Consider the following 16,071-nt stretch of genomic DNA (forward strand, 5'->3'; position numbering starts at 1 on the left):
ACTGACAATTCTAAATTCTAGTTTCCATAGGTAATATTGGACATATTATATAATATATTGGAGAGTTAACTCCAGATAACTTGCTTTAGAAGACTGGGGTTGTACAATGAAAAGAGTTCTGAATCAGAGATGGTGTCTCTAGTCCCAGCTCTGGCTCTGATTATATACCTGATATTAGGCACGTCCTTTTCCCACGTGGAGCAGCTGTTTCCTCGTCTATAAAATATGGAGATTGGACCAGGGGGTCTCTACGGTCTCTTCCAAGTTTAGCATTTTATACTTCATAAGCGTGGGTCAAATATGGTAATCTACTGAGAGCCTCTTTGCGAACTCTCCCGGAAAAGACTGAAAAGAAGATAAAGAACAGTACTTCAGAGAATTCTTGAGCTCAGTTATAGAAATTGACTCTACCGTAGCTAGAAGACAAATGCCCCCAATTTCTATTACTCTCAGGATTGCAGATTTTCCTATGGATAGTCTTACATATTGGGGGGATCCTTTTCTCTTTTTATGTTCCCAGGTCAGCGCTGCCCAGGAGGCGGAGGACACCACCGTGCACGAGGATGATCTTTCCAGCTCCATCAACGAGCTCCCGGCAACGTTCGAATGCAGCGATAGCTTCAGCCTGGATATGACCGAGGCAGAAGAAAAAGGCAGTCGAGCGCTGGACCAGTTTACTCTTGCCAGGTGAAGAGTGTACAGGGCACATCGTGCTGGCTTCACTCTCACTCCAGCTAAATGTCAGGCTTGTGCTGCTGGGACTTCCTAACGAAGGAGTCCAAGCGGACATATAACTTGGAGGGCTCTTGGCGGGTGGGAATCCTCCAACCCCAGAGCAGGGCCTATGCAGAACCCATAAAGCCCTGGAGTAACGTAAAAAGCCAGAGGGGAGCCTGGGGACATGGTCCAGGCCTTGTAAGCTTTGAAAATAGGCAAGCTTGGCAAGGCTTGGAAATAGGGAGTTCTTTTCATTTTGAGTTAAAAGACCAGAACAAGAGGCCCCTTCTGAGCCAAATACCTACTCTTTTTTTAAGTGGGTGGCTTTCAGCCTCGTGGCTGACATTTCTGAGACAAGTGAGATCTAGTCAGAATACAAATAGGAAAAAATATAGAGAGGATAGATTTTTTAAAAACCCCACTAATGTGGCATCTAGAATAAATCACAAATAATAATGCTACAGATTTACTTTAGGAGAAGAAAGAATCCTAAAATCACTCCTCTGAACGGTGAAAATAAGAATGAAGTAAAAGCTTCTGATGTGGCTGGACAGAGGCCTTCTGTTATGGTGACCCATATCCGTCCATCAGAGAAACAGCTTACGGTGATACCTAGAGAAGAACTTTGACTTTTCACAGTTCGTTCATTCTTCTCTCCTTTCTTCGTTCCTCTCTGTCTCCCCCTGCATTTCTCTTTTTTCATTTCCTTTCCTCTCTCTGCCCTTTTCTTCTGGGCATTTATGTATCTGCACCCACTAATACTGTCCCTCCACAAACGAAAAGTGAAAAGATTCAGAAATTTACTTATCACTTATTGTATTGAAAAATGAAGAGGACTGCAATGGGCCACAGCACAGGAATGAATGTATCCTGTGTGCGGGGAAAGTCTGTCCAGGAAAGTGGGGGGCAGTTACTGAAGGCTAAAAGAGGCACCGAATCTGTAAAGGAAATCCGAGTGGGAGGAATACCAGAATTCTACAGGTGAAAATTCTCTTTTCTAGAGTCAGAAAAGAATCTTGGAGAGACCTCTGAATGGGAGCCAGGCTCCCAAAGCGACCCGAGCGGGAGGAGTGGGCAGAATGGGTGCCTCGGGGTGAGAACTAACACAGGCTGGCAAAGGAGAGGAGGACGCCACTTCCTGACGCTGCCGTTTGCCTTCGTTCCAGCTTTGGAGAAGGGGAGAGGGGAGTCTCGCCGCCCCCCTCGCCCTTCTTCTCGGCCATCCTCGCTGCGTTTCAGCCCGCGGCCTGTGACGACGCGGAGGAGGCGTGGCGCAGTCATGTCAACCAGCTGCTGTGCGACTCGGACGGCTCCTGCGCTGTGTACACGTTCCACGTGTTCTCCTCCTTGTTCAAGGTACGGCGCCCGCGGAGGGGGCCACAGACGCGCAGGGGCTTCGGTCTCCGGGGAGCCAGCCGGCCTCCAACTGAAGGGGTTAAGTGCAGGGTTTATACTACTTTGTCCTCCTGACATCCTTCAGTCTCCTCTGACTTCATCCTTTCTTCTCCTCAACCTTCATCTACTCAGCCTTCTCAGGCTGGCACTGTGGACACGCTGCGCTCAGGGATTCAGGCCGCCGTGCTGTGCCCCTCGGTCCCCCACTCTGGTTTTCACTGGCATCATCAGTCCCAGGCAGGCAGCCAGGTCTTCAGGACCACAGGGTGGCACTTTCTGCCAAGCCCAGCCTCCATCTCTTCTTTCCGCTTAGACCTCTCCTCTGTCTTTTTAATTCACTGTGTTTTTCCTTGTCTTTTATCTTTCCCCACCATGAAGTCCTTCAACGTGCCAGCCAGTGAAACTTTTCTAGAGGTTGAGTTCTGCTGAGTATATCACGAGAGAGGCAAGGTAACGTAGTTGGACTGAGGGATGTAGCCCTCTGATCTCCTTCAGGAAGAGCCATGGGAAAGGCAGGGAAATGAGGAATTACATAAAAAGTGGAAAATGAAAAAACTGGGATCATCTGCTTTAAATGATTTCAAATTCAGGAAGCCATAATTTAGTTAACATAAAAGTCAACTTGGTTTTTGAGCCTGGAGGCCCTTCCATTTAGGAGAAGTATATACCAGTAGTACTCAGAGCTAGTTTCTCAGTATTCTGAGTGTTATTCATGCTGCTGTCTCTCAAGGGTTTCAATTTACTTTTCGTGAGACCTGTTAGAAAACTGAATGGACAAAAACTAAGGTGGTGTCTGAGATGCACTGGGGGCTGGAGGGACTGTTAGCCTTAAGACAGAAAACAATGGGCTGCTGAAAGATGAGAATCCAGAAACACCCTAACATGAAGCCAGACGGAAATTTTAGAACAACAACTACTATCCACAAGCTACCATTTGAGGTAAATTTAATTGTTAAGGATTCAGGAGCAAAGTAATTTATTATATTGTTCTAAAGTCAATTTGTAAATAATGGTTAATAATGTATATTTAAGTTTGCCTGTTGTAGTAATTTTTTCTTATTACAGTTGCTAGACCCTTCCTGCTCAATTTTATAGTCCTGAGCAGTACTTTTCCCTCTGCCGACAACTGTCATCCCCTCTTTTCCCACAGCTGTGCTCCCAATGACATGCAAATCCCTGATCGGCTGTCACTTCAGTGAATGACGCCTTCCTTTACCTCTTTCTGCCTGGCCCCCACACACACTTGGGATCCCGAGCCAATTGTAGTTGTTTCTGTTATACTTGTCACACTTGTTTAGGTGTCTGTCTCCCGGGAAAGGGCAGGTAATGGTGTCTTGCTTTGATTCTCCAGCAGCTGGCACACAGTGGCTCACACACAGTAGCTGCTCAGTAAATGCAGAAAGAATGAATGGGGAAAAAAAACCTTTTTAATGTAAATCTTAAACGTACAGTTTCTGACTTAATGCCAGTACGGCAATAGACTGTCATGTGAGCTGGGACGTGGGGCTGGGCCCTGGGAGGTACATTGGGGTTTGGATTTTTTCCATCAGCGTATTGGACCAATTTCTAAGGAGCTTATCCACAATAATAATAATACGAATGTGTACCTCCTATTTCAGTTTTTAATATTACATTTAGCTTTAAGAACTTTCTCAGCTACCATCAAATGCTCTGTGATTGAGAGCAACACAGGTAGCAAAATCGGTATTAATCCAATATGCTGGAAATGAAACACATTTCAGACATGCAGTCTGTTAATCTTTCGTCATGTCCTCACCATGGCTGTTTACTGTTTTCTAACATTTTTCCTGTGGGTCTGGACACCACGTTTCCCTGTATTTGGTTGGATTTTGGATGGGGTAGAGAGCAGGTAATTGCAAAAATAATTTGGTTTTAAAAACAAGGAAATGGTTTCTAAAGGTCCAGCATGGGTGGCTTTCCAAGTGTCTCAGTCAGTGTATTTCCTTCCTGCTGCTCCTGTGTTAGAATATTGTCATTTGATCACACAGTGTCACCAAATTATATGATATTTTTATATGGAAGTCATATGTGGCTCTGAAGTTCCCTGAAAGATCTAGCTTCTCAGTACAATAAAAAACAAACCCAGGGACTTCCCTGGTGGTCCAGTGGTTAGGACTCCATGCTGCCACTGCAGGGGGCACAGGTTCGATCCCTGGTCAGGGAATTAAGATCCTGCAAGCTGCTCAGAACGGCCAAAAAAATTTTTTTAATACAAAAATGAGCCCAGATCTCACCATATCCTTAAGTAAGATGGAAAGAAACCAAACTATTTGCAGGACCTGGATCCTACTCCCGGCTCTGCCACTCCACTAGCTGGTGACACGTGGCATTTCCTGTTCCTTTCAGCAGCAACATTCTGTCAAGTTTTTTTTTAATTGCACATAAAACTAAAAACACCATAAAGGCATACGTATGTTATGTGTTATAACAAGATTCTCAGAGGTATTAAATAAAAAATAAACAATATGCAACATGGTAGGCATTTTTCTAGTATAACTTGTAAGGAACCAAGAGCCTGCTGCTGTTTTGGGGACCTGCTAATTTCCCCATAACAGGGCAGAGAGGATTTCTCGTGGCTTAGGTTCTCCAACTCAAAAGGTACGACATCTCTTGGGGGAAAGCCAGTGCCTACAACCAGAATTATTTTTTGGTTAAATATTTTGTTCCTTTGTTAAAGGTGTTGTGTGTTGGAAGTTGGGGCTAAAAATGTTCTCATTTTGGCACTGACACAGGCCCAGTGAGTCAGATTCTTCCCAATTATGGTTTTTCTTCAGGCAGTGTAGGGGGAATAGTAACATTTAGGAAGCATTATAGGTTAATGGAAGGGATATGAACTTAGAAGTCAAGCTCATCCTTACTCTTTCACTTACTAGCTGCATGACCTTGAGTCCTTTAACCTCTCTTAACCTCAGTTCCTTCACTTGGTTGTGAGGATTGATGAGTTGATGTGTGCAAAGCTATCGGACAGTTACAGACTCCTAATCAGAGGCGCTCTCACAGGGAGACAGGTCCCATGAATTTACTCTTTCATTCGTCAGAGGCTTTATGGCCCATTTTAGTGCTCTATCTCAGGGAGCTGTGATCTTGGGAAACAGATTATATCTCATGACCTTTTTCTTCTCACCCACATTGAAATAATCTCAAAAATTCTCACTCATCTGACAAACACGCTAGGCAGACTCAGGCTGCCGACCGGCGCTGACAGTCAGCAAAAAGCAAAAGCAGCATTTATTTAAAAGATTCTATGAGCTCCCACGCATTGGGAAATGACATTTTAGGAAGAAACTTTGTTCACACTGGGTGATTACTCACTTGACTTAAGACATTCACTCTGCCCCTGTCACCCCCCCGCCACTACATGGAGGACCTGTGCTCATTTGATAGCTTTATGAAGATTAGAAAATAGTTTTTTCTAGTACAAAAGTTAAAACGTGGCCGTTTACAAATAGTAATTATGTTGCCTTTCAGAATATTCAGAAAAGGTTCTGCTTCCTAACCTGTGATGCGGCCAGTTACCTTGGAGACAACCTCCGGGGCATCGGATCCAAGTTCGTCAGCTCTTCCCAGATGCTCACCTCCTGCTCCGAGTGCCCCACGCTTTTCGTGGACGCCGAGACCGTGAGTATCTCAGGCCTGCTCCCGCGGCAAATGGCCTGCCCAGCTGATGGTATGGAACTTCAGGGAAGCACACGTGTGTTGTGGTTTGTTTGAAAGACACTCTTAGTGTTTGCGAGCAGCGCTCTGTTGTTCTATGAGTCCCAGAGGCCTGGGCCGGCACAGGAATGACTCTGCATGGCCAGCCCAAGCCAGGGCAGTCACTGCAGGGAATCAGGAGGAGGACCCCCTCTGTGCTCCCTTCGCGGCCTTGTCGCTTCTCTCCGATGACTCTTGACTTTGAAGGCTGAGAATATGGTGAGCTAGCCCCCCAGAGCAGACCTAGCCAGTCCCCACGATGCCAGGTTGGCTAGGCGGATGGGTCCCCAGAGGCAACGATGCTACCACTTTCCCTACTTCCAAGAGACTAAATGCCCTCTGGATGGATTCGTCCAGCCGAACTGCAAATGATGAGTTTAAAAGCAGGAGTCCCCAACCCCCAGGCCGTGGACCGGTGCCAGTCCACAGCCTGTTAGGAACCAGGCCATAGAGTCGAGGTAGGCGGCGGGTGGGCGGGCGGGTGAGCGAAGCTCCATCTGCCGCTCCCCACGGCTCACATTACTGCCTGGACCACCCCTTCCCCACCCACCCCACCCCGTCTGCGGAAAAATCGTCTTCCACGAAACCGGTCCCTGGTGCCTAAAAGGTTGGGGACCGCTGGTTTAAAGGATGATTAAAACAGTCCCTGGCTGACTGCTGAATCGTGACTTTATAAATGTAATACTAATGATTTAAAGTACAGATTAAATACAAAATCAGTTTGAAAACCTATTTGGCGGTCTGTCTTCACATTGCTTGGAGTATTACTGGATGAAGACACTAGAATCCATGCATAAAACGGTGCTGTATCTTAATGTGGGCTTCTGTGGAATACTTGTTAAGATTTGTCCGTCTATACTGACATGGGGAAGATGGATATTTTCACAGGAGATTTTGATTAGCAGTATCCAATGCAATTGCCGCTGATAGTGGAGCTAAATTACAAACTGCACAGCTTATTAAAATGGATGCTACCAACCCCCCCGCCCCACACTTTACATCTAAATATACTTCTCTTTTCTCTCTGCATAGCCATGCCTTTGTCTAGATGTCTCTCTGGAAGTTGTTTTAATACAAATTATTTTGCTGTCTTTAGCTCCTTTCTTGTGGACTTTTGGACAAGCTCAAGTTCAGTGTTTTGGAACTGCAAGAATATTTGGACACCTACAACAACAGAAAAGAGGCCACCCTCTCAGTAAGCTTTTATGTTTCTGTGCATATACATTTAGTTAAAACCAAATGAACCCAACCACTGTGAGCTCTTGGGAGGCGATGTGATTTACCCAAGAGAGGCTCTTTTGGGAGAAGACAGATTTCATCTATTCTTCTGTGAAGGACTACAGTTCCAGCTTAATGGTGGCAGAACTGTCAGTACTATGGATTATATAAAAATTATACCTACAAAAGAGAAATTTTTCAGCTTTCGATTTTAGCCCTATAATTTCCCTACCAAGAAATTGGGGAAAGTGGGTATCTGCTTAATATGTCAGTTTATCAACATTATAACTTTTCTTTTCTCAGAAATTTAAAATTGTTAATTACTTCCTTCCAGTGTTCGCCTCACCCAAAACTGGTTGAGACGGATCTCATCTCTCTTCTCCTTTTTTTTTTTTTTTTGCGGTACGCGGGCCTCTCACTGCTGTGGCCTCTCCCGTTGTGGAGCACAGGCTCCGGAAGTGCAGGCTCAGCGGCCATGGCTCACGGGCCCAGCCGCTCCGCAGCATGTGGGATCTTCCCGGACCGGGGCACGAACCCATGTCCCCTGCATCGGCAGGCGGACTCTCAACCACTGCGCCGCCAGGGAAGCCCCTCTCTTCTCCTTTTAACCACTCTCGGTAGCTGCTTCTCCGCCTCCGTGGTTTCTCTTGGCCTCGGCTCCTGCTCTTTACTTTTTTCTTCCTTCAAAGATGTAATTTGTAAAATGTTAGAGCCAGAAGTGATTCAGAAACCATCCATGCAAACCCCCTGATTTCCAACAACTTCCATGTGTAATTTCCATGGAGCACTTCCTATCATATACCAGTCACTGTAAAAAGAGCATGGATTTTTAAGTCAGATGGACTTGAGTTCAAATTGCAGCTCAGTTACTTAAGGGTTAGTGACCTTGGGTAAGTTACCTCCTCTCATCTCAGATTCATCATCTATAAGACAGTGATAATAGTAATTTGCAGAACTGTTGTAAGAACATAACGATTATAACGGTCATAGCAGTTGTCATTTCCTGAGTCCTTTCTATGTATCCAACAACCTGATAAGTTACATCTCTTAACTTAAATCATGTAATGCTTACAACTACCCTGGGAGTTGCTATTATTATTCTCATTAGCTAGGAGGTAGCATAGCGGTATTGAAACCCAGGTCTGTGGGATTCAAAGGTCCATGCTCGCAACCACAACACGATATTGCCTTTAAAATAGAAATAATATATGTAAACTGCCCAGCACAAGTGCATCATACATAGAAGATATTCATTCTAAAGTTACTGGGTTTTTGTTTCTTGTTGTTCTTATCTCATGACCTGTCAAAGAGAGTTCTGACATTCTACTGCAACAATTCCCTTTGTCTTCTATTTCTGTGGCTCTTTCGCTGTCATTGATTTCCAGCTTCTCAGTCATCAGTTAATAAAAGTAATCCTTTCATTCTGGTTGGTGAACGAGCCAGTCTTTTGATGTCAAGTGTGAGTTTCCGTTCTTCAGTGCTTATTGTTTTCTGCCCAAAGGTTCCTTTCACATCTATACTAGTTACTATTCCAGATACTTAAGACTGGCACAATCTTTAAATAGCTGGGCTATTACTATAATAGCCTTTCTTACAGTGAAATAGACCTGCCTCCCAGAAGCCACCTCAAAATAACAGAGGAGAAGGTGTTCCATGAGTCAGGATGCATTGTCCAGGATGACCCAGCCTGCGAGGAAGTGTTGGACCTGTCTCCTAACCTCAGTCGTATGAAAGGTTTCTAACCATATGTGAATTTAATCTATACATAAATTTGGAATGGTCTGGTGAAACCATTCTTCAGGGTGATACATCACAACACTGAAATGATAAATGTTGAAATTTTTAAATGACCATCACTGAACCCATCTAAGCAGATATTTTAATTTCAAATTATTAATCTTTAACCAAAAAGTTTTCCAAAAGTCGTTATATAAAAATTTTATTTTACTGTGATTAGAAGCTTAATCTATTTTTCCTGACAGAATTGATTGTAAGAACATTCTTAGGACATCACTGAATTTACCTATGTCTGTATCTCTTTCTGACAACAGTGGCTTGCAAACTGTAAGGCAACATTTGCAGGAGGATCAAGAGATGGAGTAATTACCTGTCAACCAGGGGACTCAGAAGAAAAGGTAATAAAAGCCTGTTAGAGTTTATCTTTTCTGTGCTCTGACTGTGTGTTGGTGTTGATCTACCCAAGAAGCGTGGAACTTGAAAAAGGAAGAGGCAGAATGAGTCATCCCATACATTCACATGACACCTCTAGAGTAAGAAAGAATGACATTGGCACCAAGCATGACTGTGTTGATGGGATTTGGGACGGGCGGTCTTCTTTTTGGAAAAGTAGAAGTATAAAAATAACCTTTCTGCTCGACACTAACTATACTAACCATTTCCTAATAAATCTATTCTTCATTCAGAATATAAAACCAAATTTCATTAATTCTTCACTGAACCACTTAGTTCCTTCAATGAAGAAAGTCTTTGTTGACCTTTCAGCAATCACTCAGACTTTTTTTTTCCTCATTTAGAATTGCTTTAAGTACACACCTCAGACCAGCTGGCTTATAAACGTACGTCATATTGTAAGGGAAACTGGGCAGAAAAGTGTGAACAGATTAAGATCATTCAATTCTGCAGTTACTCCCGTGACCCCCGTGGTGGGTACAACAGTGAATTCTGCTCTGGGTGGAGCTTCTGATCTGTTCAGGGAGATGGACGTTAACCAACAGTCATACACGTGTAAACCGTGACAAGTGCCCTTAAGGAAAGGAAGGAACAGTAAAGCTATGAAAGAATACAGAAGAGAACCTGGCCTACCAGGAGGGCAGGTCTGGGATGGCTTCTCCACAAGGTACCATCTAAGTGAAGATCTCGGCTCTGAGCTAGTGCAGGGGGGTGGGTATGCGAAGGCCCCGAGGCAGGAGGGAACCTGCCCCTTTCCAAGGACGGACGAGAGCCTGTGGGGCTGAGCGTGTAGACAGTGACAGGGAGAAAAGTCTGAGTCTGAAGAAGCTGCACAAGCCAGACCGTGCAGGGCTTTGGGTGCTTATCTTAACAGCAATGGTGGGCAATTAAAAGTTGTAAGAGGTGGGTGTGATCAGAGTGGGGCTCGCCCACTCTGCTGTGGAAATGGACGGAAGTGGACAAGAGTGGATTTGGGAAGACAAGTTAGGGGGCTGCTGATGGGTCTAGGCAGAGAGGTCACCTTGTAATTACATTGTCACACCTAGAAAAGCCCGTTAGAGTGCGCATCCTTCAGAGGATGAGAAATCGTTTCCAGGGTGGGCCTTGAGGAGAAATGACAGTGTCAGTCCATCTCAATATTGATCTTATATCCAGAGTTGGAAGAGAGATTATTTTTCTGATTAGAGCTATCATTTGGCTTCCATCCCAAAGCAAAACCCAACAGATGTTTGACCTCAGAGCACTGCTTACCCTCCATTGATTCACTCCAACTCTCTTTTTTAAGTCAGATTCTCTATCTTCTGGAATAGTCTGAAGTTGCCAATTATTCTGAGCACCCTTTGCATGGGGACAAGTGGAAGGGGGAGACAGGAAGTGAGCTTTAACTTGAAGAATCTATGTCTGGATATAAATTGCGAAGTCAACATGCCAAAACTTATTCCACGTGTGTATTCTATTTCAGAGAAGCGTGGACTTTATGGAATAGTACTTACCTTACTAAACCTAGCAAACTCTTGAGCAGTTAGAGATGTCAGTCGGCCAGAGATGGTGACCAAGTACAGATAGGCGTGTGAAGTGTTCCCACCCCAAGCCCTACCCCAACCGGTCTGGTCTTTGCCACCAGCTGATTTCTAGTCATTCTTAACTGGTAACGTAAGTGAGAAATTGCTGTGGAATTGTTTGTGGAACAGAATATAGCTCTTTGTTGGATGCTGAATATTTATTTTCTGATTTTTCTTCTATTCTCAACATGAAGTTGTAGACATCAAGGTAATGAGGAAAGGTTACACACTGGTAGCCTGTAAGCTGTAACCAATTCAGACATGTTTTATTCAGCTTGTACAATTTAAATTGGACCCAACAGTTTAAACTTAAAATTGTTCACACGTACGCTCAAAACAGCATTCCTGGCATCTCTTGAAAAAAGAGAAAAAAGAGGTAGCAACACCAGGCCTGCCTTCCTAAAGTGGCAGCAGCGACCTTGGGCTGGTCGGCTCTCCACCGTCCACTGTGCACAGAGTTCCCGACCCTGCCGGCAAGAGCCAGGTGCCAGTCATCAGGATGTTCTTGTCTTTATAATAGAAACATGTGCCTTTGCACCTAAGGCCCCACAATGGGGAAGTGAAAGCTAAATAGAACTGTGCCTTTCAAGAAAAACAGGAGTGTTCCTCTTTGCCGCAGTGAGAACAGTCTCTGCGTATATAAGATGCTAGGGCCCGTGTGCTGGCCTCACTCCCTGAGGGGGCCTTGGAGGAGTCGTTGTAGCGTGTGTACAAAACAACAGAACAGTGTTCCTGAGAAAAGTGCTTCTAATACATGGGAAGTATTTTGGAGGGAAGGCTTCTTTTGTTAAGACAGGTATGATTAGTCAGTAATTTAGGCTACTTGGTGACTACAATACCCGTTCTCCTAGAATGAGGCACGGTGCACAGCAAATAAGATGTAGAACAAGGCGGGCGTGTGAGTCGCGCCTGTCGTGAGGGCAGCTCCTTGGCAGACGCTGCTGTACCAGTGTCTTCTCCGCCTGCACACACCCAGCGAGACAGGTCTCTTCATGACTTAAAGCCAGCACCTCTATATAAGGATTGTGGTTTGCGGTGACCTCTCCTGTCACCCGCGGAATTCATCCTGGAGCGGCTGCTGCTGGGGAGTTTAAGTTCACGGAAACGTAGGACACGGTGAAGCATCTCAGCTCTGGGCTCTCCAGGCAGTGGCATTGGCCTTGACCCTAAGGCGAGTTAGCACAGCTCACCTCCCCGGTTCTGCAGGGCTGGCCCTGGGGAAGCTAGAGAGGTTGCCACTTCATTTGCCATAAGTGATTTTAGTTGACGCACTCTTAATTCCACAGCTATTTCTGAGCACTAATTGAACATTCGACTCTTTGGACTCAAGTACAAGAGTTTACATGTAGCCGCAATACATTTTCTTATTATATTCAGACCATCTTAGAGTCGTCTTGGACAGTACCCCTCTTAGCTGTGTATTTCCTATCCCTGTCTAACCAAGAATGAGAGAAGGCTGCAACCTCTGTTTTTCTACAAATTGAGCAAAAAGCTAAATGTTGAACAAGACGAGATGTTTCTCCAGCTAAACTGTAACCCATTAAACATTATCCTTCGGATACAGTCAATCAGTCCTTTGCTATAAGGAATCTCTTCTCTAGACTGAGTAAGGAAATGTCTGCTGAAATGAAAGTTTTCTTGAAAATAGTAAATACGTCAGAGTGTGTAATCTGTATTAGAGGCTTAAAGGTATTTATCTTTCAAATCTTCGAAAGATATTCATGACCAAGGTCCAAAACCTACTCAACAAATATAATGCAATGGTCATGAATGTGCCAGAGCCAAGTGATTTTAGCACCAGGTGAGTACGTATTGTACCCACCTGCTTAGGAGATTGCATGCATCTATGTAATACTGAGTAGGAAAGCTTCAACAATTGGCTAGATTTTCTAAATTTTATCCAATTTAGTTTAAACCAGTGACTTTCAGAGATTAAGCATGATGAAAATTATAGTTAATATAGTATAGTATACTGTGACTTATCTTCTGATGTCGAAAATCTCTCAGATTTTTACCTAACTGGCTACATCATAAGCAAAGAACTGGATTCAGAGCAGAATACAGAGAAACAAGAGTGGCTATGCTTTTTTTTTTTTTAACATCTTTATTGGAGTATAATTGCTTTAAAATGGTGTGTCAGCCTCTGCTTTATAACAAAGTGAATCAGTTATACATATACATATGTCCCCATCTCTCTTCCCACTTGCGTCTCCCTCCCACCCTCCCTATCCCACCCCTCTAGGTGGTCACAAAGCACCAAGCTGATCTCCCTGTGCTATGCGGCTGCCTCCCACTAGCTATCTATTTTGTTTGGTAGCGTATATATGTCTATACCACTCTATCACTTTGTCCCAGCTTACCCTTCCCACTCCCTGTATCCTCAAGTCCATTCTCTAGTAGGTCTGAATCTTTATTCACGTCTTGCCCCTAGGTTCTTCTGACCCTTTTTTTTTCTTTTTTAGATTCCATATATATGTGTTAGCATACGGTATTTGTTCTTCTCTTTCTGACTTACTTCACTCTGTATGATAGTCTCTAGGTCCATCCACCTCACTACAAATAACTCAGTTTCGTTCCTATTTAGGGCTGAGTTATATAATTCCATTATATATATGTGCCACATCTTCTTTATCCATTCATCTGTTGATGGACACTTAGGTTGCTTCCATGTCCTGGCTATTGTAAATAGAGCTGCAATGAACATTTTGGTACATGACTCTTTTTGAAATATGGTTTTCTCAGGGTATATGCCCAGTAGTGGGATTGCTGGGTCGTATGGTAGTTCTATTTTTAGTTTTTTAAGGAATCTCCATAATGTTCTCCATAGTGGCTGTATCAATTTACATTCCCCCCAATGGTGCAAGAGGGTTCCCTTTTCTCCACACCCTCTCCAGCATTTATTGTTTCTAGATTTTTTGATGATGGCCATTCTGACTGATGTCATTGTAGTTTTGATTTGCATATCTCTAACGATTAATGATGTTGAGCATTCTTTCATGTGTTTGTTGGCAATCTATATCTTCTTTGGAAGAATGTCTATTTAGGTCTTCTGCCCATTTTTGGATTGGGTTGTTTGTTTTTCTGATATTGAGCTGCATGAATTGCTTGTATCTTTTGGAGATTAATCCTTTGTTAGTTGCTTCATTTGCAAATATTTTCTCCCGTTCTGAGGGTTGTCTTTTCGTCTTGTTTATGGTTTGCTTTGCTGTGCAAAAGCTTTGAAGTTCCATTAGGTCCCATTTGTTTATTTTTGTTTTTATTTCCATTTCTCTAGGAGGTGGGTCAAAAAGGATCTTGCTGTGATTTATGTCATAGAGTGTTCTGCCTATGTTTTCCTCTAAGAGTTTGATGGTGTCTGGCCTTACATTTAGGTCTTTAATCCATTTTGAGTTTTTTTTGTGTGTGGTGTTAGAGAATGTTCTAATTTCATTCTTTTACATGTAGCTGTCCAGTTTTCCCAGCACCACTTATTGAAGAGGCTGTGTTTTCTCCACTGTATATTCTTGCCTACTTTATCAAAGATAAGGTGACCATATGTGTGTGGGTTTATCTCTGGGCTTTCTATCCTGTTCCATTGATCCATATTTCTGTTTTTATGCCAGTACCATACTGTCTTGATTACTATAGCTTTGCAGTATAGTCTGAAGTCAGGGAGCCTGATTCCTCCAGCCCCGTTTTTCTTTCTCAAGATTGCTTTGGCTATTTGGGGTCTTTTGTGTTTCCATACAAATAGTGAAATTTTTTGTTCTAGTTCTGTGAAAAATGCCAGTGGTAGTTTGATAGGGATTGTATTGAATCTGTAGATTGCTTTGGGTAGTATAGTCATTTTCACAATGTTGATTCTTCCAATCCAAGAACATGGTATATCTCTCCATCTGTTTGTATCATCTTTAATTTCTTTCATCAGTGTCTTATAATTTTCTGCATACAGGTCTTTTGTCTCCTTAGGAAGGTTTATTCCAAGATATTTTTTCTTTTTGTTGCAATGGTAAATGGGAGTGTTTTCTTAATTTCACTTTCAGATTTTTCATCATTACCGTATAGGAATGCAAGAGATTTCTGGGCATTAATTTTGTATCCGCTACTTTAACAAACTCATTGATTAGCTCTAGTAGTTTTCTGGTAGCATCATTAGGATTCTCTATGTAGAGGATCATGTCATCTGCAAACAGTGACAGCTTTACTTCTTTCTGATTTGGATTCCTTTATTTCTGCCTCTTGTCTGATTGCTGTGGCTAAAACTTCCAAAACAATATTGAATAGTAGTGGTTAGAGTGGGCAACCTTGTCTTGTTCCTGATCTTAGTGGAAATGGTTTCAGTTTTTCACCGTTGAGGACGATGTTGGCTGTGGGTTTGTCATATATGGCCTTTATCATGTTGAGGAAAGTTCCCTCTATGCCTACTTTCTGGGAGGCTTTTAATCATAAATGGGTGTTGACTTTTGTCGAAAGCTTTCTCTGCATCTGTTGAGCTTATCATATGGTTTTTCTCCTTCAACTTGTTAATATGGTGTATCACGTTGATTGATCTGCATATATTGAAGAATCCTTGCTTTCCTGGAATAAACCACACTTGATCATGCTGTATGATCCTTTTAATGTGCTGTTGGATTCTGTCTACTAGTATTTTGTTGAGGATTTTTGCATCTATGTTCATCAGTGATACTGGCCTGCACTTTTCTTTCTTTGTGACATCTTTGTCTGGTTTTGGTATCAGGGTGATGGTGGCCTCGTAGAATGAGTTTGGGAGTGTTCCACCCTCCGCTATATTTTGGAAGAGTTTGAGAAGGATAGGTGTGAGCTCTTCTCTAAATATTTGATAGAATTTGCCTTGTGAAGCCATCTGGTCCTGGGCTTTTGTTTGTTGCAAGATTTTTAATCACAGTTTCAATTTCAGTGCTTGTGATGGTATGTTCATATTTTCTATTTCTTCCTAGTTCATTCTCGGCAGGTCATGCATTTCTAAGAATTTGTCCATTTCTTCCAGGTTGTCCATTTTATTGGCATAGAGTTGCTTGTAGTAATCTCTCATGATCCTTTGTATTTCTGCAGTGTCAGTTGTTACTTCTCCTTTTTCATTTCTAATTCTATTGATTTGAGTCCTCTCCCTCTTTTTCTTGAGAAGTCTGGCTAATGGTTTATCAATTTTGTTTATCTTCTCAAAGAACCAGCTTTTACTTTTATTGATCTTTGCTGTCGTTTCCTACATTTCTTTTTCATTTATTTCTGATCTGATCCTTATGATTTCTTTCCTTCTGCTAACTTTGGGGTTCTT

At 43.0% G+C, this 16,071-nt stretch overlaps 1 protein-coding gene across 7 annotated transcripts in view; it reads left to right on the forward strand.

The window, feature by feature from the left end:
- Nucleotides 1–16,071, forward strand: part of FRY (FRY microtubule binding protein) — a 425,215-nt gene that overhangs the window by 395,737 nt on the left and 13,407 nt on the right. For all 7 annotated transcript variants that reach the window (XM_079902875.1, XM_079902874.1, XM_079902876.1 and 4 more), the window contains 5 exons: nt 521–687; nt 1,884–2,073; nt 5,602–5,751; nt 6,923–7,021; nt 9,096–9,179. In XM_079902875.1, coding sequence (XP_079759001.1) covers nt 521–687; nt 1,884–2,073; nt 5,602–5,751; nt 6,923–7,021; nt 9,096–9,179 — 690 coding nt within the window. The remainder of the gene's footprint in view (nt 1–520; nt 688–1,883; nt 2,074–5,601; nt 5,752–6,922; nt 7,022–9,095; nt 9,180–16,071) is intronic.

The sequence above is a fragment of the Stenella coeruleoalba genome, assembly GCF_951394435.1.
Source record: "Stenella coeruleoalba genome assembly, chromosome: 18".
Lineage (NCBI taxonomy): Eukaryota > Metazoa > Chordata > Mammalia > Artiodactyla > Delphinidae > Stenella > Stenella coeruleoalba.